Source organism: Pelobates fuscus, chromosome 11, assembly GCF_036172605.1.
Source record: "Pelobates fuscus isolate aPelFus1 chromosome 11, aPelFus1.pri, whole genome shotgun sequence".
Classification (NCBI taxonomy): Eukaryota; Metazoa; Chordata; class Amphibia; order Anura; family Pelobatidae; genus Pelobates; species Pelobates fuscus.
In genome coordinates, this window is record NC_086327.1 from 91,188,503 (window position 1) to 91,215,257 (window position 26,755).

Here is a 26,755-nt window from a genome sequence, read left to right on the forward strand (position 1 = left end):
TCAGAAGTGGTGATTAAAGCCATTTCACAATGCTTTCCTATAGGAAAGCATTGGATTGGCTGTACTTGTCAAGGAGGCAGAACGGGGCAGATCCAACAGAAGCTAAACAGAGCCCTGGCCAATCAGCATATCCTCCTAGAGATGTATTGAATCAATGCTTCTCTATGAGGAAAGTTCAGTGTCTCCATGCACAGCCCCAGAAAGCACCTCTAGTAGCCATCTGAGGAGTGACCAGTGGAGGTTTCCCTAAGCTGTAATGTAAACACTGCATTGTCCCTGAAAATACAGTGCATACTGTATTATACAGCAGAACTCAGTATTACTCAGCAGAACAAATACCATGAGCTGTAGTTGTTCTGGTGACTATAGTGTCCCTTTAAGTAACTAAAAGATGTACCTACCTCTGCAAGTGATGCTCCAGGCACACAGTACCTACAATGAAATGCTGTAGTAGTACATGATCACCCATGCATTTTTCTATCTGAGAGTTTACGGAGTTTGCATGATATGCAACAAAATAAACACTGTTCCTTATTAGAAGAAAAAATGGCACCAAACAAAAAAGTGTCTTAATTTACTTCCGCATTTCTTATAAATTTATTTTTAAGTGCCACAGTCTCTCTCATCTAACTTAAGCAATATTTAAACCCCTTCTACAGATGGTTTTTGTATACTATTCCAATTACAATGAAAAATAAAAATTAGTCATCTGGAAATGGATAAAAAGAGCGTTAAGTTTTAGCTTTTTTTTTTTTTTTTGTAAGCACGTGTTCTAGAATGAAATGAGAATGTAAGTAATGAAGTAGTTAGTGCGTGTATTCAAGTTCTTCTGATATTTTTCACACACAGATTGCAGTTTTACTGTGGGTTTCATAAGTTTGATGGGTGCTAATGTAGTAAAAAAAAAAAAACAGTTGTGCTCAGTGACATTTCACGAGGACACCAATATCCTTTATTTATACCTTTAAAACATTTTTTTTTGTATTTTTTTTGTGCAGTTACAAGGCCAAATGTGAGGCCTGCTGCGTCGGGGACACTTTTTGCAAATCTTAGAAGCTTAGAAGTGTACAAGATACTTTAAATGCAAATTATTTTCAGAATTATACCTAGAATCTCAAATGTGTCAAATATGTATTTTGATGCTTACCATGTAGCCATTTTTTAATTTTTTTTTTATTTTTACATTTTAAAATAAAATATATTTATATATTTTATTATTTTTACCTATTCAATGTATCTTAGTTATGTATTTTGTAAACCTGGCGTGTGCAAGTGCTAGAAACCACGGAATTATGCTGAACTGAACTACATTTTAGCTCCTTTGCCAAATGAAGTTACAGGGCCAAGTCGGAGCCTGTCCATTTGATTTTTTTTTTGCACAATTATAAGATTTATGCTAGGTCTCCGTTGCCTCGTGGGGGCATCTTACAAGCAGCTCAAACTTCTCCACTATTGTATACTGCAAGGTATTTAACATTTTATGTATTTTGCACTATTTTTGTGTGGTAAATATATCTCTAGTTATGCTGGTGCAATAGAGTACATGCGTGCATTAGTCCAGAGTCATTATAGCCAGGTTCGAGTGTATTTGCATGTGAAGAAGCTTAGTGGCTACTCATTATCTAGAGAATGTAGACTGTTAGACTTTTCCTGGCTGAGAATCATATGATTTAAAGTACACCACATACTGTACGGTAACAGTAAATTCCATTACCTAAGTCACTTAGAAAGTATCATAAAGCCTATGTAGGCCCTACCTTTTACCATACCCCAAACTTCTCGTTGATGTCCATGCTGACATCAGGATAGAGATATCAAAATATACACAGTATTGAGCTTGATTTATTGTGTGACTGTTTCAATCTCTGCCTCTGAATTGTATGATTATTGTCTGATTTTCCTGCTGGATCTGAGGGAGAAGCATGATGGGAAACCTGTTTTTTCCCAGTCCAGTTAGACTCCCTCTCACTTTGAAAATACCTTTACATGTCACATGTTGATATTTGAACAGAAGATATCAATTACACTAATTTACATGGAGGTGTGTGGTGCAACTTTGTGTGCTGCACACTGTTAATCAGTTGGTTTGGGGCCACTAGATTTGGTGAGCCTATTAAAGGGACACTATAGGGTCAGAAATACAAACATGTATTTCTGATCCTATAGTGTAAAAAATCTACCATCTAGCCCTCTCCTCCCCTACCTCCTCCCCTCCCTAAATACAGTAAAATCGTACTTGTATTCAAGTCTGCATCTGCTGCTGGCTCCTGCCCCTGATCTGCCTACTTGCAGCTGACATCATCAGAAGTGATTCTGTGAGCCAATCACAATGCTTTCCCATAGGATTGGCTGAGACTGTCAAGGAGGCAGATTAGGGGCAGAACCAGCAGAAGTCAAACACAGCCCTGGCCAATCAGCATATGCTCATAGAGATGCATTGCATCAGTGCATCTCTATGAGGAAAGTTCAGTGTCTGCATGCAGAGGGTGTAGACATTGAATGGTAGTACTGCACAATGTGCAGCACTGGATGATGAAGCACCTCTAGTAGCCATCTGAGGAGTGGCCAGTGCGGTTATACCTAGGCTGTAATGTAAACACTGCATTTTTCTGAAAAAACTGTGTTTACTGCAAAAAGCCTGAAGGGAATTATTCTACTTCCCAGAACAAATACAGTAAGCTGTAGTTGTTCTGGTGACTATAGTGTCCCTTAATTAGATACCTCCCTCCACTCTTTTGGTCCTGCAACTGCATTACGGTCATTGGAACAAGAGAGATTTAAAGGGACGCTATAGTCCTCAAAACAACTTCAACTTAATGAAGCAGTTTTGAGTAGCTTCACTGCTCAATTCTCTGCCATCTAGGAGTTAAATCACTTATGTTCTGTTTATGCAGCACCAGCCACACATTCCCTGGCTATGACTAACACAACCTGCATGAAAACAACATGGTTTATTTTCAATCAGATGTAATTTAATTTAAAAATGTTTATCTCCTGCTCTGTCATTTGAACTTTGATTACATACAGGAGGCTCCTACAGGGTCTAGCAAACTATTAACAGAGCAAGAGAAAAATTATCAATTAAAGAATTTATTAAAGAATGTTATTAGAATTATATATTATAATTATAAATTGAGAATTTGCAAACATTAGCTGACTCTTTACAGGAAGTGTTTATGGAAGGCTGTGCAAGTCACATGCAGGGAGGGGTGACTAGGGTTCATAAACAAAGGGATTTAACTCCTAAAGAATTGACCAGTGAGACTGCAGGGGCATCATCTATACACCCAAACTGCTGTATTAAGCTACTATAGTGTCCCTTTAAGGTCCTGCAGTGCATGATAGAATAGACCATAATGATAGAATAGACCATAATGACCATAATGAATACAAATATGTATTCCTGACCCTATAGTGTTAATCCACCGGGTCTGCCGACGCTAGCCCTGCCCCCAATCCGCCTCCTTTGTGACATCGGACTTTCCCATAGGGAAAGAATTGGATTGGCTAAAATCGGCAGGGAGGTGGGATGGGGGAGAGGCCAAACGGTGTTTTGGCCAATCAGCACCTCCTCATAGAGAAGCATTAAACCAGTAACATATTTATGAGGTAAATTCAGCGTCTCCATGCAGAGCGTGGAGATCCTGAACAGCAGTGCTGCCTACTGTGCAGCACTGCCTTAGGAAGCACCTCCAGGGCCATCTGAGGTGTCCCTAGGGGGCAATGTAAACACTGCCTTTTCTCTGAAAAGGCAGTGTTTGCATGAAAATGCCTGAAGGTAATGATTCTACTCACCAGAACTACATTAAGCTGTAGTTGTTCTGGTGACTATAGTGTCCCTTTAAATTAACTTGTTACAGTTTCTCTCTTCAGCAGATTTAGGTAATTTGGTCTTTCATTTGACTCGTATTTCTTTAGTTCGGCTGGTAAAATCCCTCTGTTACACTTTATTCATTATCAGATAAATTGAAACCTTTATTGAACCGAATGGGTTTCTGCTATTTTAATGTGGATATCATTGCAGCAGTGATAATCCTACAAAATCGCTCTAGGGGCGAACTGCAGCCTATGGCAGGCACATATCTGTCATTGGTTGCAGTTCACCTGGAGCTATTTTTGACTTCTCAAATAGGTTTCACTTGGAATAACTTTGGTTGAAAAAACTGAATTAGAGAATTGAACTCTGCTCTGCACTTCGTAAATATACCTCAATTAATATAAATGTTTAAAATCTTTTTTTTCACCTGCTTATGTGGTTTTATAACAGTCAATGAAAGATGTTTAAATTCTCTTTTTTTTTTTTTTTTTTTTTTTTAGCTTGGAATTCCTCATTCTTTTATGATGGTCAGTTATCAGCACAAATTCCAAGATGAAGAACAGACTCGGGTAAAGGGATCCATAAAGTAAGTGTGCAAATTTGTAAAATTAACAATTACGGTTTGATAAAGTACAACTGTGTATATTGTGCTAATCATAAGGTGCTGCCAAGTAGACTGTATTGCCTCTTTCAATGCAAAGCGATAAACATATATCAAAAAAAGTGTCTCTGGCGCAAATCAAAACTTTATGTGCAAATATATAATCAATGTTATCAGACAATAGTGCAAGTATTAAAAGTAGATGAAGTAGATTTACCTGTCCCCTTCATCCTGCAATGTAAAACATTGCCGTTTTTGAGAAAGTGCAATGTTTACATTGCAGAGTTACGTTCACCTAGTGGATGTCACCCATAGACGTCCCCGTTACCACTGGCATAGTCTCCTTTTCATCCTGTAATCAGTGTGGCAAAGCTTATAGCTACCTGTGCAACAGTTTCATTCATGTCTTTTTATAAATGGAACTGCTGCTAACAGCCGGCCTACATATCCCATAAACTCTTTGCTGGACAGTGTAGTACAAGTCTAATAGATATACATACGTACTCGATAAAGAAAATGGGAATGTTGGAATTGGCAGAAAATGTTATGGCTACTTGGGGCTTTACAGCAAACACAGGAATTTTGAATGAGAATGTGTTTAACTGTTAATATTTTACATCTATTTTGCTGAATTTTAATTAAATTACCATTTCATTGATAAAAGTGCCTGTAGCAGGAGTGTGTGTTGTGTCAAAACACATCTGATGCTTGAGCTCAGAAATAATCTGATGACCCCCTGGCCCAAATCCCACCGCTTGGCTCACTCAGTAACAGACAAAAATATGTACAATACACTATATGTACAAAAGTATTGGGATCCACCTCTTAATTATTGGATTTAGATGTTTCAATCAGACCCATTGCCACAGGTGTCTAAAATCAAGCATCTAGCCATGCAGTCTGCATTTATAAACATTTGTGGTGGGGGGGGGGGGGGGGGATGGATCGTTTTGAATTCAAGCGTGGTATTGAATCGTTCAGTGAATTTAAGCGTGGTAGCATGATAGGATGCCACGTTTTCAATAAGTCAGTATCCCTGCTAGTTATTCCACTGTCAATTGTAAGTGGTATTATTGGAACGTGGAAGCCTTTAGCCTTTAGGAACAATAGCAACTCAGCCATGAAGTGGACGACCATGTAAAGTCACAGAGCAGGGTCACTAAGTACTGAGGTTCATGGTGCATAAAAGTCACAAATACTCTACTGATTCAATAGCCGAGTTCCAAACTTCCACTGGCATTCATATCCGCACAAAAACTGTGTGGCGGGAGCTTCATGGAATGGGTTTCCATGGCCAAAGAGCTGCATGCAATCCTCACATCACCAAGTACAATGCCAAGCTTTGGATCAAGTGGTGTAAAGCAGTGTTCCCCAACCCAGTCCTCATAGACCACCAACAGTCCAGGTTTTGTCAGAATCTCCATTGGAATAACACAGGGAAATACATACATCCTGGACTGTTGGTAGTCCCCTGAGGACTGGGTTGGGGAACACTGGTGTAAAGCACGCTGCCACTGCACCTTGGAGTGGTGAAAACATGTTCTGTGGAGTGACAAATTATGCTTCTCTGTTTTGCAGTCTGATGGGCAACTCTGGGTTTGGCAGATGCCAGAAGAGTGTTTGGTGGAGGAGGTATGGGGCTGCTTTTCAGGTGTTGGGCTGGGTCCCTTACTCCCAGTGAAGGAAAATCTTAGGCTTTAGCATACCAAGACATTTTGGACAATGCTATGCTTCCAAGTTGGGGGAAGAGCCTTTTCAATGCCAGCATGACTGTGCCCCAGTACACAAATCAGGTCCATAAGGACATGGTTGGATGAGCTTAGTGTAAAAGAACTTGACTAGCCCATACAGAGCTATGACCTCAACCCCATCAAACACCTTTGGGATGAACCGGAACAGAGATTGCGAACCAGGCCTTATTGTCCAACATCAGCGTCTGACTTCACAAATCCTTTTTTTGTGTGTGTGTGTGTATGTATATACATTTGTGGTCAAGGAAATAGGCAGAGTAAGCGTTGACCCTAAAATATACTAAATTCGGTTGTGGTGTGCCGAAATCGATGTTCGGGCAGGCCTCTAAATAAAGAGGACAAAAAGGTGTAAGCAAAGCAAACTTTAATACGTGTTTACTTCTTTAACAGGACCCTTGCAGATATGTGGTTTCATATTATTTGGTTAAGTCTTTGAATGCTTGTCTGAGTTCTTTTTCCAGTTGGGGTATATACCGGTTGTATATGAAGACTAGAACCATCGTCCTAGTCTTTTCATGGTGTGTACTGGAATATTTTGACTGGACACGGCTGTTGCGGTGCCTATGCGGAATGAATGACCGGTGAAAGCTGATGGGTCGCACCCTAGTTTTGTAAAGAGAGTTCGTATGTAGATCGTGAATTTGGATGTTGTTAGAGGGTTACCTTGTAGGCTTAGTAGGGAGGCGCGTTTTTGTCTTGACCTCTTAAATTTCGATAAAGCTGGTCAAACAATTGTACCGGACTCCATTTGTTGCCTGTGGGGTATATGGGTATGTCGACGGGTGGCCTGTTTGATTTGTTTTGAATTGCCGGAGTGTCAGGATATAGTGGTCCCCTATTTTGTTTAGGTCAGCCATTTTTAGCATTTTGTTGGTATCACTGGTCTTTTCTACAGTGAATTCGTTTGGTGGTAAGAAACCATAGAAGGCCAAATAAGTTGAAATTTTTAAGGTGTTGTTTGTCTCGACTTCGAACAGGAATGTATCCAATGTGATGGATAATGCTCTGAATTTGTTAGCGTCTATGGGTTGTCGTTTTGCGTGTTTGTGAACTTCTAATCGTAGGATACCTTTTTAGAATGTTTTTTTATGGGGTTTGAAGACATGAACTTACTGTGACTAGGGTATGTATTTATGACATGGTATTGAATACCTGTAAGACATGGTTTTGTCGTATTGTGCGCTAGTTTAAGGTGCAAATGGCAAAAAGATGTAAACGCCAGTATAGTATCTAATGACAGCGGGTTCGTGATCTTGTATTCTGTAATGAACTTGTTAAATATGGTTAAGGCTCGATTGTACGAGTGTCTGGTGTTTGCTGAGAGTGCTGATTGTGCCAGCATTCTCCTGTGTGCAATGGGTATGGTTAATTCAGGATGAGTTCCTGGAATAGCGGTGGTCTGCATGGGTTTTTCTCGGCTGTGGGATGTACTTGATAGAACATCTGTAGGTTAGAACGAGAGAGGGCATCAGCTGCTGTGTTATGGTAGCCCGGTATGTGTTTGCAAGTGAAGTGGAAGTTTTGTGTGGCTGCCAACCACACGAGTCTTCTGACTTGCCTCATGATGGTCAGGGTTGAGGACCTTCCCTTGTTAATTATGTTGTATGCCGCTGTGTTATCTGTATAGCACTTTACTGCCTGTCCTTTCCAAAGGTGTCCCCACATTTGGGCTGCTGCCACTATTGGGAAAACCTCTAATGATGGTAAAGTTACTGTCTCTATTGGCCATGCGTCTCTGAACCATTTGTTCCCCTAAATGGCTGCTTAACCTGAGTGGGTTGCTGCATCTGTCTAGATTACTGGGGAATTCGCTGTAAAAGGTGGTATGAACATATTCGTGCCATTCCAGTGAGTCCAAAATGTATTCCTATGGACGCTTGCGTGCTCTCACTGTGATTTTCACAGTGAGAATCACGCAAGCGCCTCTAGCGGCTGTCAATGAGACAGCCACTAGAGGATTAGGGGGAAGGCTTAACCCATTAATAAACATAGCAGTTTCTCTGAAACTGCTATGTTTATAAAAAAAATGGGTTAACCCTAGCTGGACCTGGCACCCAGACCACTTCATTAAGCTGAAGTGGTTTGGGTGCCTAGAGTGGTCCTTTAACGGTGCAGATACGGGGTTTTCTATGGTTAGGAAGTCGTCTAGGTAATAAATTACGACTGGACAGCCACTTACGTTCAATAGTAGCCAGTAAAGTGTTTCTGCAAATAAGTTGAATAACTTAGGGCTACTCTTTGCCCTGAAAGTTAGTTGACTGGCAAAATAGTAATGGCCTTTCCATTTTATTTTGTGCAGATGCCACAGTGACGGATGTATTGGAAGTAGTTTGAAGGCATGGATATGTCGGTTTTCCCTAACCAAGCTGCTTCCCCCGCCTCCAATATTGCCTGTATGGCATTGTCTACTGTGGCAACCCATATATATATGTGTGTGTGTGTGTGTATGTATATATGTAACGAAGGCATGACACTCACCTTTAAAATATAGAAACAAACTTTTTACCCTGGTGCTATCCGCGTTTAGTTGATAATCCAAATAATGAGGGTGCACTCCAGGGGATTTCCGTGAATATAACTGTTATTTTTATTGCATGCAAGCAAAAATAAACACTGTCCCAATCGGGACAGGTATAATCACGAAATATTTATTGCTTACATGCAGTAAAAATAACCGTTATATTCACGAAAATCCCCTGGAGTGCACCCTCATTATTTGGATTATATATATTTAATTAATAAACCAATTTCAATGATATTACATACAATTAATGCTCAACGTTAGTAGATATGTTTGTCTTGGTCTAGAAGATTACATATTTTAAATGAGTTCTATCTGCCACCTTGCAAAGTCTATTTTGATTGCATTGTTCATAACATTAATTAATTTTTGAGTATATGTGTATATATTTTCAAAGAGAAGCCTTCTGGATCTTCACTTTAGGGACTTTATCCCCGGGGGGACTCAATGAGATCAACCCACTCAACTGCTTCATTCCGAAAAGATAAAGATGCCACATATTTTACGTATACAGCAGTAACTAGTATATATTTGTATAAAATGTCACAGAGACACCATTAACTGCGATTAGCTCATGAGTCTTCTGTTAGATCATGCATATATGCATATATTTATATTAATTTAGCTAGGTACATTGGTTAAGGGATACTCACGTTATACTTCATAGACCGAATAGTCGTTAATTTGTTATGTAGCTAAGTATATATAATGTATTCCTATGGTTATCTAAATATATACTCTGAAGCCTTTCCGGCAATGTATCTATAGATAGATCTGCTACTATTTGGCACTTGGAACTCCAATTCAGAAATGTAGCCAATTCAGAAATGTAGCCATCTTATGTTATTGTTTAAATCATTTGGTTTAAATTTTGATTAACAAATTAGCCTAAATACCTAAGTAGAAACTTTATATATTTTGATATGCTACGGTGGCTTTGATATCTCCTATCCTTGTATTTTAATATGTTTGCGAGAGCAGATTATTAAACACTTGGCCGTAACCACACTCACTTACTGGCCTTTCCAATAGGCACTTAAGGGGTTAACCTCTATCTTATAGTTAGGCATTGCTTTCACGTTTGCACAGCCTCTCTTTCATATAACCTACTCTCCAATCAGATCACATGTATGGTATATTTAAATCACTCCTTTTCCCGCTTTTCATTGTCTTGAAAAAAGTCCTACGAGGACTGAAACGTCGACTTATATGTCTTTGAAGTTTGGCACAATAAATTGTTTATATTTTTACGAAGACCTGTCGAGTGCACTCTTTCCATTTGTATATATTGAAGGCTGAGGCAGCACCGAGGCAAGTACAAGACCGGTACATTGAGTGCGGGATATTTGCAGTTTGTATATACACACACACACACACATACATACACAGTAGTGGGATTAAAAATTTTAGTAACCAGTTCAGACTTTTCATATGTTTCCAACTCCACAGGACCCCCTCCAGTCATGCACTCACAAGCACATCGACACAGTCTCCCATATATACCATGGGAGGCAAGACAATGCTATTAATGCATTAAATTATTATTTATAAAGTGACAACAAGTTTCGTAGCGCTGTACAATGGGTGGACTCAGGGCCGGCCTTAGAGGTGTGTGAGCTGTGCAGCCGCACAGGGCGCCATGTGGCCGACACAGTTCGCACATGGCCGGTGTCAGGGGAGCTAAAACAGGTACCCGGTTGGAGAATTAATTATTCTCCACTCGGTCTATAAAAAATAAAATAAATAAAAAATGTGGGGGGGGGGCTTATCGTGGGGTGGGGCTAATACCTACCCGAAGCCCCTGGTAACTGCTGCACAGGAAGACGGAAGAAGCAAGGAGTCCTGCTTCCCCATCAATCAACTGCATCCACTTCCAGCCGTAATGGCAAGTGTGTCTGTGTCTGCCTGTGTGTAACTGTTTTTTATATATATAATATATATACATATATATATATATATATATATATATATATATATATAATATATATACACACGCACACAGTAGTGGAATTCAGCTTGTTCGCACTAATTCGCGCAAACCTGTTGCTAATATTTGACAAATTCGACCGAACCGGCGCGGGGGGTATCCATGGAGTTGTACCACTCAGGAATACTCGCAGGACTGTGCTTCTTCCGGCACAGACCAGGTTTCGCTCCGGTGCGCTGTTTTCCGCGGGAATGCTATCTCCCTTGTTGAGGTGCAGTGAGAAGTGGCCGAGGAAATACCATACCACCCCAGTAATTTTTACTAATCTGGGGTGGGGTTGGTCTGAGATATATATATATATATATATATATATATATATATATATATAAAAACCAAATAATCTTGCACTCCACCTGATCCGTAGTCCAATGCCCGGTGCTTGTCAGCCAAAATTCAACGAACAATTCAAAGATAGCACTCCAGGGACTTAATAAAATGTAACTTTTATTTTTCTCACTAAAACATCAAAGGTGTCAACGTTTCAGCTTGATCCCCTCAATCCCCTCATGTCCTGACGAAAGCTTGAGGGGATCAAGCTGAAACGTTGACACCTTTGATGTTTTAGTGAGAAAAATAAAAGTTACATTTTATTAAGTCCCTGGAGTGCTATCTTTGAATTGTTCGTATATATATATATATATATGTATATATATATATATATATACACACACACACACTATCTCTCTCACTCTTTGGTTAAGGGGAAGGCAGGCTGCCAGCCAATGTCTTAACAGGGACGGAAGCCGCAAGCCTTCTATAGAGTGTGTATTTAGGCAATGCTGGCAACCCTGCCCTTCTGGGGTGTCGCTGATCTCCTCTGTCTGCCAAGCTGCACTCCTATATATGGCTGTGCCAGTCTTTACAGCTGGGAGAGGAAGATGTGCAATGATAGGGACACACATGGAATATGGCATTCAATAATATTCCCTATGTGTGTGTATCACTCCACTGACAATGATCTCAGCTGACTATTACACTCACTGAGGAGACCGGGAGCAGGTAGGAGACAAAAGATTTAGGGCTATAGGGCCAACATTTTGGGCTTCAGTCCCCTAGCAACGCCTCTGGCCTAGAGTGTCCCTGAAAGCTTTGTCACTGCCCAAATATTTATTTATTTTATAAACAAATATACTGTTTAGTATATATACCCTGAAATTGAAAATGCATTATTAAATGCATGCATATTTTCTTTTGGGGGTATATCTAAAAACCGAAAACAATATATATATACCCACGACTATATATTGTTTTCTGTTATATATTTATAGGGAGACACCTTACGTTAGCTCTTGTTTTATACTGAGGGATTTCTTTGTATTATAGCTAAAAACAGCTTGCATAATCTGCACCTCCCCTTCTAACCCCACCCAGGCTTTCTGTGGCTGTCCAATCACAGACTTCCCAATGAAGCTTAATGAAAAGTATTTGTAAGGCAGGTGCACTGGGCAATTGCTGCCTCTTGAATTCAGCTACACTGAGTTAACCAAACCAGGACGTGATAGGACCGGTTGTTGAACTGAGAGCTGGTGGGGGGGCGGGGCAAGGCGAGCAGAGTGTAACAAGGTTAATTTTGAAAGTGCCCATTTCTATTTAAATATGCGCCTCTTGCAAAATAAAATAAATAAAAAAAAAAACACTTTTTACTAGGGGTCTGTGATGTCCCTTTTAATTATTTTTTTTGCTTTTTTGTAACGCTTTTTAGTACCTTGTGTACTTTTTGTGAAACAGAGGATGATGGAATTTCATAGTTCAGTTCTGTGTGTCAGAAACATTCACTTTGAATTATGATCTTATGGCAAACAAATCAGATGTGTCATGTTTTGATTTTTTTTTTTTTTTCTTTCAAACAATTGATTCTTGGGTTTAATTCTGTCACCGTCAGCAGTGTGCAAAGCAAAAAGCTAGTGACTGACTTGAGGGATTATTATTGATTCCTGAGAGATCTTTAAGGTCCTGAAGAACTGAGCACTGCTACACATTATCACTTCTCCCATATGGCAAACTGTATAATTGATGACCTTTTACATACTTAGTAATTGCTGTTTCTGATCCAAATATGTCTCTATTAGTAATGTTTTTTTTTTTTTTTTATTTATCCAGTGATGGCTATGACTTGTCAAGAAAGGACAGTGAGGTCAGTGCTGGTGGTGACATCCATTTCTCCATTACCTTAATTCTTTACTTGTTTATTGTAGGGCAGGTTTCTTCGGGACAGTGGTGGAATATGGAGCAGAGAGAAAGATATCCAGGCACAGTGTATTGGGAGCCACCGTCAGTGTTGGCGTGCCACAAGGAGTGTCTTTAAAAATCAAGTAAGTAGTAAAAATGCATTTCAAAATAATATCCGCAGAAAAAAATAAAACGATCAACTGATAAAAAAAAAAAGAAACACAATTGGAGCATGCTCCTGGTTAATTATTAGACTGCTATGTCTACAGGTTTATATTGTGATTGCAATTTTATAGTTATTTGCTCATCACATTAAAATGATTTGTAGCTCTAATTTCAAATGCCAGTTCACCATGTAATTTACTCCATCACTCTATAGTGCAGTGATCCCTAAACCCATACATTACGTGCTGTGTGTACCCCCAATTTTGTACATGTGCAAATGGATATTACATTATCAGCTTATGTGTGCAATACTGAGTATTTGCTAGAATGCCATGAAAACTGAATTTTTCCTAACTACAACCTCTGCAAAGATACTGCAACCACAGGATATATTTACTTTCCCAGTATCTTTGCATGGACATACTAGAGGCCCCAATCTCTGTGATCTCTGTGAGCATTTTGCTGTGCATGCATAATAACCCCTCAATGCTTCCCGAGCTGGAAGCATTGAATTAGCTGAGATCATCAAGATTGATGATCTCAGCCATGCAGCCAGGGCCAGATGCAGATGGAAGCATAGCAAGGGAAGAAAAGTAAGTAAAACTACCTTTTAACTTCACATGGGAGGGGGGGGGGGGGAGGGGGTAGCCTAGACAGCTTGCTGGTCACTATAGCATTAGGAATACATGTTTAGATTCCTAGCGCCATAGTGTTCCTTTAAAGGACAGAATAATATGTTTTACATCCATAAGTACATTACATACACAAGTTTAAATCATAAAATACTATACACTTAGTACTGTATTACATTATTGATGCTTGTATCCTATGCTTGATCTACTACAAAGGATTTTAGAAGCACTGCAAGCTTTCCATAAGACACTTTGTATGCTAGGACGTGCTGAAATAAACAAAACCGGTAATATTTGGGCTTCTCAGAGAAAATACACTCACATTTCTATTTTAGTAGAGCATGCAAAAACCCAAATATATTCTTAGCATACAGGTGAAAGCAGGCTCAGCAGAGAAATGGTTAAAGGTACACACGCACGCAAAAGGTACACAGTGTGCCTTTTTCAACTTAAAAGGACTTATTGTATGAGTTTCATTGCTTTATTAAACGGTCATTTTAAAAAAACTGCTGAATAGATTAAAAAATGGTCAGCACATGGTATAAGCTGTTTTTTAAAGTGCTTTATGTCCATGCAAATAAAATTTCAGATGACAAAGCAGCTTTGATCGTTTTGCATTTTTATAGTCTGGCCATCTGCAATTTTCAGCTTCTTCTTGATTTAACCCTTTCGCTAAACGTAATGGTTCGTTGATTAGCTGCACACAGATCCTTTTTGTTTAGAGCTTCGTAAGCAAGAAAATGTTTCCATCTATATCTTAGCGTTAAAATTTCTTTGAATTCATTTGAATCAGTTTCACTTTCTGCCACTAGAGGGAAATGTACCTCCTACAGCACAGATCAGTCTATAGATTAACCCCTTAAGGACCCCATCCGTCATGCTGGGGAAGCACTTAACGATGCAGGTCCGTCATGCGCTAAAATTAACCACAGATCTCCGCGATCGCAGGGTTAACGCTCCTCCGGTCTGCTTCGGTATTCGAGGCCTGCTGAGAACACCCGATCGCGCTGTCCCTGAAGCTGTGATCGCTCAGAGCGAGCACATGTGCTGCAGGGACTCCTGGTCCACCTACCTGTGCTGTGTCAGTGGGAAGTGCAGGGAGACGGATCAGTGCTGATCTTCTTCACACTGAAAAAAAAAACTGAAAACTTAGTTAAATCCCAATCCCCCCTTTCCCCTGCTTTAATAAAATTAACCCCTTCCCTGCCAATTGATCACTGACTACAGTGATCAATTTGCAGGGACTACATTTTACTGTGATCTGATTTTTTTTATTTTTAACTCCTGAGGGTTAACTTTTATTATTTTCTTAACCCTCAGGGGTTACATTTATTTTAATAATTAATGTAAATATTTTTTAAAAAATTATATATTTAGCTAGCTGGGGTGGGTGGATTTTAATGGTGAATTTGGTGTTGGGCTAGCTAGGGGGTTAACGGTTTTTTAAAAAAAAAAAAGCTTTAAAAAAATGTTTTAATAACATTTAAAAAAAAGTTTTTAAAAAGCAGAGATTGGCGATCATATGACTATGTAAAAAGTGTCAAAATAACCTTAGGTGAATATATATATATTCTTTTGTGTGGCAATTTTATTTTCTGTGATGGCTACTAAATCTACAAGACAAACATACCAACTTCTAAAATTGTTTCATATTGAAAGTGTTTGTCCTTTTATTTTGTGACCTGTAATTTTTAAAATAAGCTGAAATCCTATACACATAAATGAATTTATTTTGAATTCTTTTTTCTATGCTGGACATTATGCACACGCTATTAATGCCAAAACTATGGAAAAAAATGTTTGCTTTTTTCATTTTTTTTGGCATTTTTTTTTTTTTTTATAATTAATGAGAATTTATCTATGTATATGTGACAAACAGCAAAAAGTGTGCTTAAGGGTAAGTCCAGTTTTTGAAGCTGTGTCCTTAACCCCTTAAGGACACATGACATGTGTGACACGTCATGATTCCATTTTATTCCAGAAGTTTGGTCCTTAAGGGGTTAAGGGGTTAAGAAAGGACTTGCAGGATTTAATGGAACATTAAAGACACACACACTTTATGTATTGGCCAAAGTTTGCTACCTAGAAAGGTAGGAGGAGCAAGTGTGATGGTACTTACTGAAAAAGTATTTGAATCATTTTATTTGCTGTTGATCATGACAAATATTTTCACTTAGAATAACTGTAACCCTGATTAAATTTCAGATTTCTGAAACACCTCTATAACCCTCTCTCCAATAAAGTATTTCATAAATGTAAAATCTTTACAGGATTGGGATTTTAGTGATCAGTCAAAAGATAATATGAGCAAAGTATGGTATTTTTCCTATGCTTAAAAAAAAAAAAGGTTGAGCTATGCTGTTAAGCCCCCAAAAAGGCTTTGTCTATGAAAGCTCTTGTGGGTTCCTCCATAGACATCAGTGTTGTACTATCGCACATGCTTGAGAGTAAAGCGCTGAAGAGGATGCACTGGATCATGATGGTGGCAGCTGGGGTGGACAGGGTAAGGTAAGTAAAACCTACCATCCCCTGCACCCCCAGGCCACTACAAACCAAGCAGTGATGTCACCATCAACTGTCTTATTCAAACACTCCAGAAGGTGACAGCTAATTTAATTCATAGCAATGTATGTTTCCCAAGATTCCAATGTTATGCATAAATCCATAGGAAATGAGGCCCTCTAAAGTCAGTGAATGCTCCTCTGCTCAAGTTGACATAACTTTCAGAAAAAAAGTAAATAAGAGTGGATTTTCTGGGGAGATATGAGTTTCCACATGATCACCAGGGAGAGCCTGCTTCCTTTTTATGTCAAACTCCAAAACAAAAACAACTGGATGATGCCAATATATTTTAGCACCATATCTATTTAAATGAGCTGCTGTGCTACATTGAGTGCACCCCCACCTTTTAATTATTCAAATTAACAGCATGCATTGGCCAGCACATTTACCTTTGTGATACCATAAACACCAACCGTCTGTACTAGATGAGTAAACATGGGGGGTGGTCCAAAAATAAAAAAAATGGAAATGTAACCGTTACTCTAAGCACTTGGCATATTAACTCATGGAGCGCCAGAAAGACAAGTCATCACGAATGAAACTTTGACTTGGTTTTCATTTGACCAGTATCCACTTCTAAAGGCTTACAGATAACAGATGCAACAACTCATGCACAAAGGCAAGCGGGATTCAACATTCATTGCAAAGTATAAATAATGGATTGTTTTCTTTTTCGCAGCCTGTAGACTGTTTCTGTTAATCTATCCCTGTTCTTCTTTGTTCCAGGTTAAATAGAGCTAGTCAGACATATTTCTTTCCTATCCACCTGACAGATCAGCTCCTACCAAGCGCCGTGTTTTATGCAACCATCGGTCCTCTTGTTATCTACGTGGCCATGCACCGTCTTATCATCAAACCTTACCTCAGGGCTCAAAAGGAAAAGTGAGTATGTAAAAGCGGCTTTGAAATAAACTCGGCAAGACAGTTCTCATGCATACATGAAAAATAAGGTTTTGTAATATTTTTTTCCTTTTTTGTTTGTTTTTGCATAAAAATGTTATATATAGATTTAACAAAAAAGGTATGTTTTGGAGGGATTATTTTTTTTTCCCCCGAAAATCATAAAACTGCACTTTTTCTTATATTAAATTCCTTCTCCATGTTGTTGTAGTAGTAGAATACAGTATCCAAATGTGGTTTTCTGTTTATTTAGAAATGTGATTCTGAATTTATGTGTTATTGTATTACATGTTGGTTTGATATAATAATACATATTTGTTTGAATAACTAGAGATCTGGAAAAACACAGAGAGAGTTCTGCCACTGATATCTTACAGAAGAAACAAGAAGCTGAAGCTGCTGTAAGTTTAATGAAGCAAGGTTTTTAAAATTGAAAAACAAAAATTATATTTATTTAGCTAGCTATTCAGTTAAATGCCAAAAAAAGGTTTATTGAAGAAATATGTATGTACGGTGCATTCTGAATGTGATCTGAATAATAATTCCTGCCATAAAAAGTAACAAAAAATACCCTACCTACCTTAATAATAGAGAGGGGGGCCAATAAACTAAATTCCTGTAAAATAAGAAAATAACACTTACTCATAGATATCATCTTTTCTTTAGCCCCCAAAAAGGCCAAAGAAAAATCCACTAAGTCACGTTGCAACTATTAAAATAAAGGACTAAATCGCCAAAAAAAAATAATCTTCACACTGCAAGGGCTCCGTGCAGACTGAGCTTGCAAGGCAGGGAAAGCTTTATAAAGCTTTCCTACTCTGTGCAATTTGATTGTGGGCTCTGATTGGTTGTCTTAAGCCAACCAACCAGAGTCCTCTGACAGGTAAATCTTGAGACTTATTTTTTTATAACAGCAAGATAGGGGCAGGAGGGAGGATTTAAACTCCTTTATTTACTAGTATTAGTTTTTTTTTTGTGTTTTTTTTTCTTTATTATTAGTAAAGTTATGTGAAAGACCACAATTACGAAAAAGAAGGGATTTAGCTTCTTAGTAGACAACTTCCTAATCCTTATGTGGGATTGCCATAAGGATACAAAAAAAAGAGCTATCTTCTAAACCGCTCCCTAATTTGGTACGTTTAAAGGACCACTCTAGTGCCAGGAAAACACTTGTTTTCCTGGCACTAGGGTGCCCTGAGGGTGCCCCCACCCTCAGGGACCCCCTCCCGCCCGGCTCTGGAAAGGGGTTAAATCTTACCTTTTTCCAGCGCTGGGCGGAGAGCTCTCCTCCTCCGATCCGCCTCTTCTCCTCCCCGTCGGCTGAATGCGCACGCGCGGCAAGAGCTGCGCGCGCATTCAGCCGGTCACATAGGAAAGCATTCATAATGCTTTCCTATGCACGCTTGCGTGCTCTCACTGTGAAAATCACAGTGAGAATCACGCAAGCGCCTCTAGCGGCTGTCAGTGAGACAGCCACTACAGGACATAGGGGGAAGGCTTAACCCATTCACAAACATAGCAGTTTCTCTGAAACTGCTATGTTTATGAAAAAATGGGTTAACCCTAGAAGGACCTGGCACCCAGACCACCTCATTAAGCTGAAGTGGTCTGGGTGCCTAGAGTGGTCCTTTAAATATAACAATCCTACAAGGGTACAAATTTAAGGAGTTCCAAGATGCAGCCACTACACAAAACGGCATTTCATTCATCCGAATGACATTCCGAAGCGAAAATGACCAAATTTCGTCTGAAAACGAATCAACAAACGGACTAAATTTGGTTCATACAAACTAAATTTATTTTCGGACAAAACGAAAATGTCAGTGGTGCCCAAGTGTACTTGCCAGTGCCTCACCAGCCACTGACCTAATGTTCCTGCCATGTAGGTAAACCTATAGCTACTGAGGAGCAGCTATATGTTTACATTGGATTTCAACTTACTTTTCTTTTGCTGTGCTGCCCAGTCATTATCTGGTAAAATGTATCGATGCAGGACATCCTTGTACAACCATGGTTTTATTACTATCAGTACATATGCATGGGTTAGTGTGTTTTTGATAACAGAAGTTATATTTCTAACAATCCCTATTGTGTTCCTTCGTCTGAAATGTTTGGCTAAAATCCTTTATATTTCTTTTGTAAAGGTTCGATTGATGCAGGAATCTGTCAGAAGGATAATTGAATCTGAAGAGTCCAGAATGGGTAAATTTGTACTTTTACTTAAGTAGTACTACAGTAGTTAAATATGTTCCCAAATGTATTTATTAAAGGGATGCTCCAAACACCATAACATAACGTTGCAAGTCTTGTGCTTTTTCCATATAGTGCATTAAAAGTGGAGTACCTGATCATACTGCTTTTACTATTTACTCTTTTAATAGTTACCTTGCAAATTAGAAGTACTTTTGAAAGTTTCCTTTCGGTAGCATTTCAAATTCTTTTCTAGTGCTGTGTTTTAGGGTTTGCTTTTTTGTGGGTGTGTGGGCGAGCATGGTTTCTGTAGCCATAATTACAATCTCACAGAGTGACTGATGGTTCCAGGAATGGGCAGTCTGAGCATCTTGCAGGGGAAGTAGATCTGTAAGAGCTTCCACATGGGACATCCTTGCCTTCAAGCACTATAGGAACAACAACCGCTAAGCCTCCAGGCAGCCCTTTTTACTCGCCTCGTTCCAGCGCCGGGAGCCTCGTGAAGCCATGCCCCCTATTTCATCAAAATGACGAAATAGGCGGGCGCGCGAGCAGACGCTTCCATTCGGAAGCGTCATTGCTCCCTTGTGCGCATGCGCGGCTTCGCATTCATGCCGCCCTATGAAGTCCTAAGCGCACTACCGTGCACACGCATGACTGACAGCTCAGCTCGCTGTCTTTACCCGCCCCCTCTCCTCTGCTGACAAGCAGACACAGTGCCTTCTCTCTCCTGCACACGTCAGACGTATTTTAATACGTCTGACGTGTACATGGCCTTTTTAGGGTCCTACATGATAGGTAGTCCCTCTGGTGGCCGTCTGAGTAACGGCCACTGGAGGTATTCCTATCAATCAATGTAAACACTGTATTTTCTCTGAAAATACAGTGTTTACATTAGATTGCCTGCAGGGAGCTATAGATCTCACCTGAACAACTACATTAAGCTGTAGTTGTTCAGGTGACTATAGTGTCCCTTTAACAGAACTTGCATATCTCAGAGTATCAAGCAGTGCTTATTCGATAAAACACCCAAGATCAGGTAGGGTGCAGTGATGCAAACAAGTGCAATTAGAACCTGTCTAGACACACATTTAGTAAATCTTCTTTATTTTTCAGACCCATTACATTTTGCCTGCTATATCTACAAACATTTGAGTTAAATTATGGTGAACAAGAAGCTGGGTAGAAGAAATATAGAATGTGTTTTTAGTGTATAGCCAAATGAACTGCCAGTTAAAACCACATCAACATAATCAATATTCTCCTTTTAGTAAATATCCCCACTCTACAGTGAAACTAATTTTAAAGCAACATTTCCTTTAAATCTCTTATGTTGATCTTCTCCTTTTAGTAAATATTCCCACTCTACAGTGAAACTAATTTTAAAGCAATCCAAAACGGACATTTCCTTTAAATCTCTTATGTTGAGAGATTTAGTGGTATATTTACAGTGGATAGTTGGGGACTGAAAATAGACACGAAAAAGGTAAACCAGAATTAGGCAAGCTGGGTATATAAATATATATTTATTTATTTTTGCATAATATCTTCCAAAAACACATTCAGCAGAGGCATAAACAATCAGAAAGTTAAAAGTGGAGACTTTTGAGCACATGTTAAATTTGATTGTGTGTTTTACAGGCCTGATAATACTAAATGCTTGGTACGGCAAATTTGTGACTGATAACAGCAGGAGAAATGAAAAGGTGAAGGTGATTGACGTGACTGTGCCCCTGCAGTGTTTAGTGAAAGATTCCAAACTAATCCTTACAGAAACCACCAAAGTAAGTAGCAGCTGTTGATTGTGAAAGGTACTTGGGACTTTTCCAAGTATGTGTCTTTTTTTTTTTTTGGCCATGTTCAGTAGGAAAGTTGTTGTAGATTTAAGACCATTATTACTTTAACTTTCTTGTCAGGCCGGTCTTCCTGGTTTCTACGACCCTTGTGTTGGTGAAGAAAAAAGCCTAAAAATACTTTACCAGTTCAGAGGAGTCCTTCATCAAGTAATGTCTGGGGATAATGAAGCACTTAGGATACCAAAGCAATGTAAGTATTGCAGTTAAATTCCTGATAGTGGGGAATGAGGTGCACATCATGGATTAAAACATTTAGACGTGCTGCTCAGAGGTTCAGTATCTCCTCTTTGTTTCTATAAATGTGATCACTAACAGTGCCTCAGGAACTCCTCACACGATGCAGCCAATGTACAGCATAAAATGTCAAAATGTGAGCTACTAAGAGAGAGAATGTGTTGCAGTTTTTATCAGTATTGGTTTAACACACTTGATTAGTAATATGGCCACTTTGGCTGCCTGCGCAATCAGGGGGAGAGCCCACTTAAGATGACAAATGCTCAGGCCATGAGTATATAATAGCCTCACCCTCAAAACAGGTTCAGCTCATTGGAATTGTTATGGGGACAGGAGTGTACAGGCATCATCTTGACGTCAGGGGTTTAAACAGTTTTCCAAAAGTTTAGCTCCTCCTTGTAGGCCCTCAAGTACCTGACACGGCTTCTACTGTATGAGCAGGATTTGCTGTGCGATAAGAGGCTGCAAGTGTCTCAGCCTATCACTATCTCAGTGAGCAGCAAGTGTCAGCCAATCACCAGCCTGATACTGCAGCAGGAGTAGCTGTGTTAGATGCCAGTGGACCTACTTCGGGATGAAAGCATTGGTAAACCGTTTAACCTCTACACGTAAGATGCTTCTCAGGCACTCATGCCTACCTAACAACTTAAATAAGCTGAACTTGTGATGGGGGTGAGTGTTCCTTTAAATAATCCCATTTTAAGGGAAAGTCACACTATATATACACACCACAGACATGTATTCCTGACCCATAAGTGTTAAAAACACGTCTTGCCCCCTTAAATATAGCAAAATCTTACCTTTTTTGCAGTCAACTACCGCTGATACTTCTGCCCCTAATCTGCCTGCGTGGCAGAAGAGGTGTTCTGAGCCAATCACAATGCTTTCACATTGGATTGGCTGAGCTTGTCGAGGAGGCATATCTGGGTCAGAGCCAGCACAAGCCAAACACAGCCCTGGCCAATCAGCTTCTCCTTTAGATATATATTCAATCATTGCATCTCTATGAGGAAGGTTCGGTGTCTCCATGCTGAGGGTGGAGACACTGAATGGCAGCCCCAGGAAGCACATCTAGTAGCCATCTGAGGAGTGGCCAGTAGAGGTATCCTTAGGCTGTAATGTAAGCATTTTCATTTCTCTGGGGGGAAAAACTGTTTATTGCAAAAAGCCTAAAGGGGATGATTTTACTCACCAGAACAATAAGCTATAGTTGTTCTGGTGACTATGGTGCCCCTTAAAAATGAGAGAAAATCATAAAAGGTTTGGGTTTGTTATTATCACCTTGATTTATATAAATACTTTATAGGTAGTTATACCATAGTGTACACCAGCATATGTTTATTATCTCTCCATGTTACAATAGGAGAGTAATCTTCAACAGGTGTTCAGATTTAATTGATTTATTTTTATTTACACACGTTTTTCCTTTTCTCACCTTCATAATATGAGGAAGAGCTTTTCTCAAATCTGATGGCAGACCGTTCTGGGCCTATTAACATTTTAGAGGAGGCGTTTGAAAAATGAAAACACTCATGACACTTTAACAGACAGGGCTAATCCCATATCTCTTCTGCAAACACAGTTTTCAATTTAGCCATCTGTCTTCCCTGCCAGTTTTATATCGTAATTTCTATTTTTCCATCACTGTTTTGTTAGCTCACAAGATTGATGCAGATGGCTAGCCGTTTTCCATCAGAAGAACCCAAACAAGAACTTTAAACCACCCGGGACAAAACCTTTACCTTGGATCCTTCGTCCCTCAAATCCATAAGTCCAAGAGAAGATTTTCCTAATTTTCTTTAAATACCATAAAGAAGGTATTACGAACCTGATCTTCTTCAGACTGAACACCTTCTAATTATTTATACTGTGGCAATATCCCAGTTATGCATTATGGGAAAGGGTACTCAACAATTACTGAGCGTGTATTGTCAATCTTGGAAGTAGCAGCCATAAGTTATCTGTACGATTGATTAGTGTTTCCCGGCTTATTTAATTCATTAATGGAGGCTGTCAACAATTAACTGAAACCAGACCATTCTATGTGGGCAGAGTCATTCTGCATGACCATTATTGCTGTATTTAAAGTGAACTGTGCATATGTTCTAATATTTCTCAAAATTAGCTTCATGTGTTTGCTTTGTTTTTTTTTTGTTTTTTATTCAACCTTAAATTTCCATAATATATGCTATCAATCTTGTTCTGCGGAGCTTACATTTCTAGAGAATTTTCATTTTGCATAGTCCTGTCTATTACAACATTTTGACTTTATTTGTTTTTTTTTTTATTACCCACGATGTGATATGTCCACTGACCACAAAATATTTACACACTACAGTAACTTAACTCATGTGCCATTACCTAATTTTTTCTATCTTTACACAAGTCATTTCAAACACACTTCTCGGGACATAAGTCAGAACAGCACTGCTCATTCTAGTGGCCATTTAAAAAGCGTGATAACCTGGGAAGTCCTACTGCATTGGTTTTCTGAAATAGAAATCTTTAACCTCAAAATTCTTTTTAACAGAAAATACAAAACCGGATTTGTTCTTATACAGCAAGTAAACAAGGAAATAAATTGACATCTACAGATAATATTGAAGTGTGAAGGGGTATTATACTCAATGAATGCAATTGGAGATCCTACAGTGTTGCCAATGCGGCATGCACATCCATAAACCTACCATGTTTCACCTTTTAATACCTGGTACAGAATGTAATACTCCTAGAAAGGTTTTATCAATTGATCTAAAGCTTAAAGGGACACTATAATCACCCAGACCATTTCAGCTCATTGAAGTGGCCTGGGTGCAGTATCCCTGTCCCTCTTAGTCCTGCAATGTAAATCATTGCAGTTTGAGAAACTGTAATACTTACATTGCAGGACTAGGACTGCCTCTTATGGCTTTTAATCAGTCAGCCACTAGAGGCACTTCCTAGTGGCCATCCGACTTTTAGGTGCCTGATTCTGGACGTACTTACGCTCTGCATGAGGACATACAACGCCTCTAAAATTCCTATTGGAAAGCACTGAAGCAATGCTTTCCTATGGAGAAGGCCTACTGCCCTTGCCGCGCATGTGCACTAGGCTCCCACCATCAGAAGAGGTGGAGCGCTGACCCAACAAGAGAGAGATTGGGGCTGGAATCAGGTGAGTACACTTTTTTTTTTTTTTTTTTTTTTTAAACCCTTAATAACCCAATTGGGTGGGGGGACCAGAGGGCTCTATCGTGCAAGGAATACCACTTAATATCCTGTAATAAAAGTATCTGGGTTTGTGTATTACATTTCTTACATCTCATTTTGGGAATGTAGTAGCTATATCAAGATTAGATATTTTATTGTTAACCCCTTAAGGACCAAACTTCTGGAATAAAAGGGAATCATATGTCACACATGTCATGTGTCCTTAAGGGGTTAAACAATCAGTAATTTTTTTTTTCTCATTAAGTCTAAAAGGACATTGGGAATGTGCATTTCTAGACAGAATCTGTTGGTTTTCTTTATAAACACCACTAAATTTGCATAGCACAAATTTTAATATATTGACATAAACAGCCAACCCCTCTGCCAGTAAATACTATAACTCTAGCCTATGTTAAATGTTTTTATGTGGAATTTTTACGTGGTAAACTTAAATCTTCCAAGCAATGCAATCAATTTTTCACGTATAAATGATTGGGTTATTTATAAAAAAAATATATATATTGATTTTGGTTAATTTTTATTGCATGTATATCAGCACTTCCTTGGCTTGTATTATTTGAATTTCTATGCACTATATATAGCAATCGAACTGCGTTGGTCAAATAGAAACATATCATGCCATTCACAATGGCTTTCCAACATACACTTTGCTTTTTTTACATGTCGTTTGTCCTCTTCACGCCCACATTTTTCTTTTCTATATAAAAGTTTTGTTTAAATTAGTCTGAGAAGTAAATTCTGTGTTCTGGATTGACTACCACTGCGGTGCAACTTGTTTGACAACTGGAATCAACCAGCAGTTACAGGAAGAGCTGAAATCTGTGGTGACAGATGGTGTCAGTACGGTCTTGATATACTAGGAGCTGCCTAACCACTTGTACTAGAGAACTTAGAGGGACACTCCAAATCCCTAACACCTAGAGGACTCTAGCTGGCTGGAGCATGTGTCCTCTTATTTCATTGTACAAAAAGTGCAGATTTCAATAGAATTTGGAACCTATAAAAATCTTGTTAAACCACCATGGCTGTCAGACAGCTGGCCCTGTTACTTCCTGGTTGCTTAGCTCAGTGGAGCTAAACTCAAGAGATGGCAATTGCTCAGAACTCTTGCCTGGCAAAGACCACGCATGGAGCTGCATTGGGAAGAAGAAGGGTCGGACAAAAGATCTGCAGCTTTTATATGCTGGTATTTGATATACCCCCAATGAAAAATGCACGTATTGTTTTCATGGGCTTTATATCTACTGAAAAGTGATATTTGGGCAGTGGGGAGTGTACCTTTAAAGGTTTTTACCTCATTAACATGCTGATTTTTTGCATGCTCAAATCTTTATAGTTTTTTTGCACACACAAAAAATAAGGAATTCTTTCTGGCATTTGGAGGCTTGGCTTAGGAGGCAGCTGTATGGTGCAGCATTCTACAAAACATCTAATTATTTTTTGGGTGTTAAAAAAAACAAAACTATGAAGACTTTCTTGTGCAACAGAAAACAGCATATTAATGAGGCCAAACCCTCTCAAATGCATAGGATTGGTGCCCAGTGTGTTCTTTTAACCAGTGGCAGCCAATTATTATTTTGATGTATCCTCACTGAGCCAAAAGGTATTTTAAAAAACATTTTTTTTTTTTTTTTTTTTTTTAAAGTCTCTTCTACGGCTCTGCAATGGCTTTAAAATGGTTAAAGTTTGGGAGGGGGGAAAAATACGTAAATAAAATATACAGGTTTAAATGAATAATTTTGTAAAAACAAAAACTTGGTTTGCTGATCATCATGGGAACATATTCACAAAGTTCTACAGTGCCAAGGGAAACAATTACTAATGTATGCAAACTGTGATCTTATGAGCTGCGAGTACATTAAGGAGTCTCATACATTCTTTGTGTTTAGTGAAAGGGTCGCTTGATAGACATGAAGATCTTCTACACTATGGGAAGTGGTGGAATCGAATCTGCTACTCAAGTTGTGCAACTCATACTTATAATTTGCCAGTCCTTTTCTCCTAGCCACAATACCAACAAAATGTATGTAATGAAAATGTATGTAATCTAACATTTTCTACTTCAATGCCACAAAATGGAAAATAAAAATGTGAATAAACCTAATTGTTTTTGAAAGACTTGTTGATTGTAAATACATGCACTATTGTAGAATGAGTTAA

At 39.0% G+C, this 26,755-nt stretch overlaps 1 protein-coding gene across 1 annotated transcript in view; it reads left to right on the top strand.

Moving 5' to 3' along the window:
* Positions 1-26,210, top strand: part of DNAJC11 (DnaJ heat shock protein family (Hsp40) member C11) — a 165,424-nt gene extending 139,214 nt beyond the window's left edge. Inside the window, exons 9-16 of the mRNA XM_063437098.1 lie at positions 4,318-4,403; positions 12,873-12,989; positions 16,932-17,087; positions 17,437-17,506; positions 19,250-19,307; positions 20,937-21,079; positions 21,212-21,341; positions 23,042-26,210. Coding sequence (XP_063293168.1) covers positions 4,318-4,403; positions 12,873-12,989; positions 16,932-17,087; positions 17,437-17,506; positions 19,250-19,307; positions 20,937-21,079; positions 21,212-21,341; positions 23,042-23,067 — 786 coding nt within the window. The 3' untranslated portion in view covers positions 23,068-26,210. The remainder of the gene's footprint in view (positions 1-4,317; positions 4,404-12,872; positions 12,990-16,931; positions 17,088-17,436; positions 17,507-19,249; positions 19,308-20,936; positions 21,080-21,211; positions 21,342-23,041) is intronic.
* The last annotated feature ends 545 nt before the right edge of the window (positions 26,211-26,755 follow it).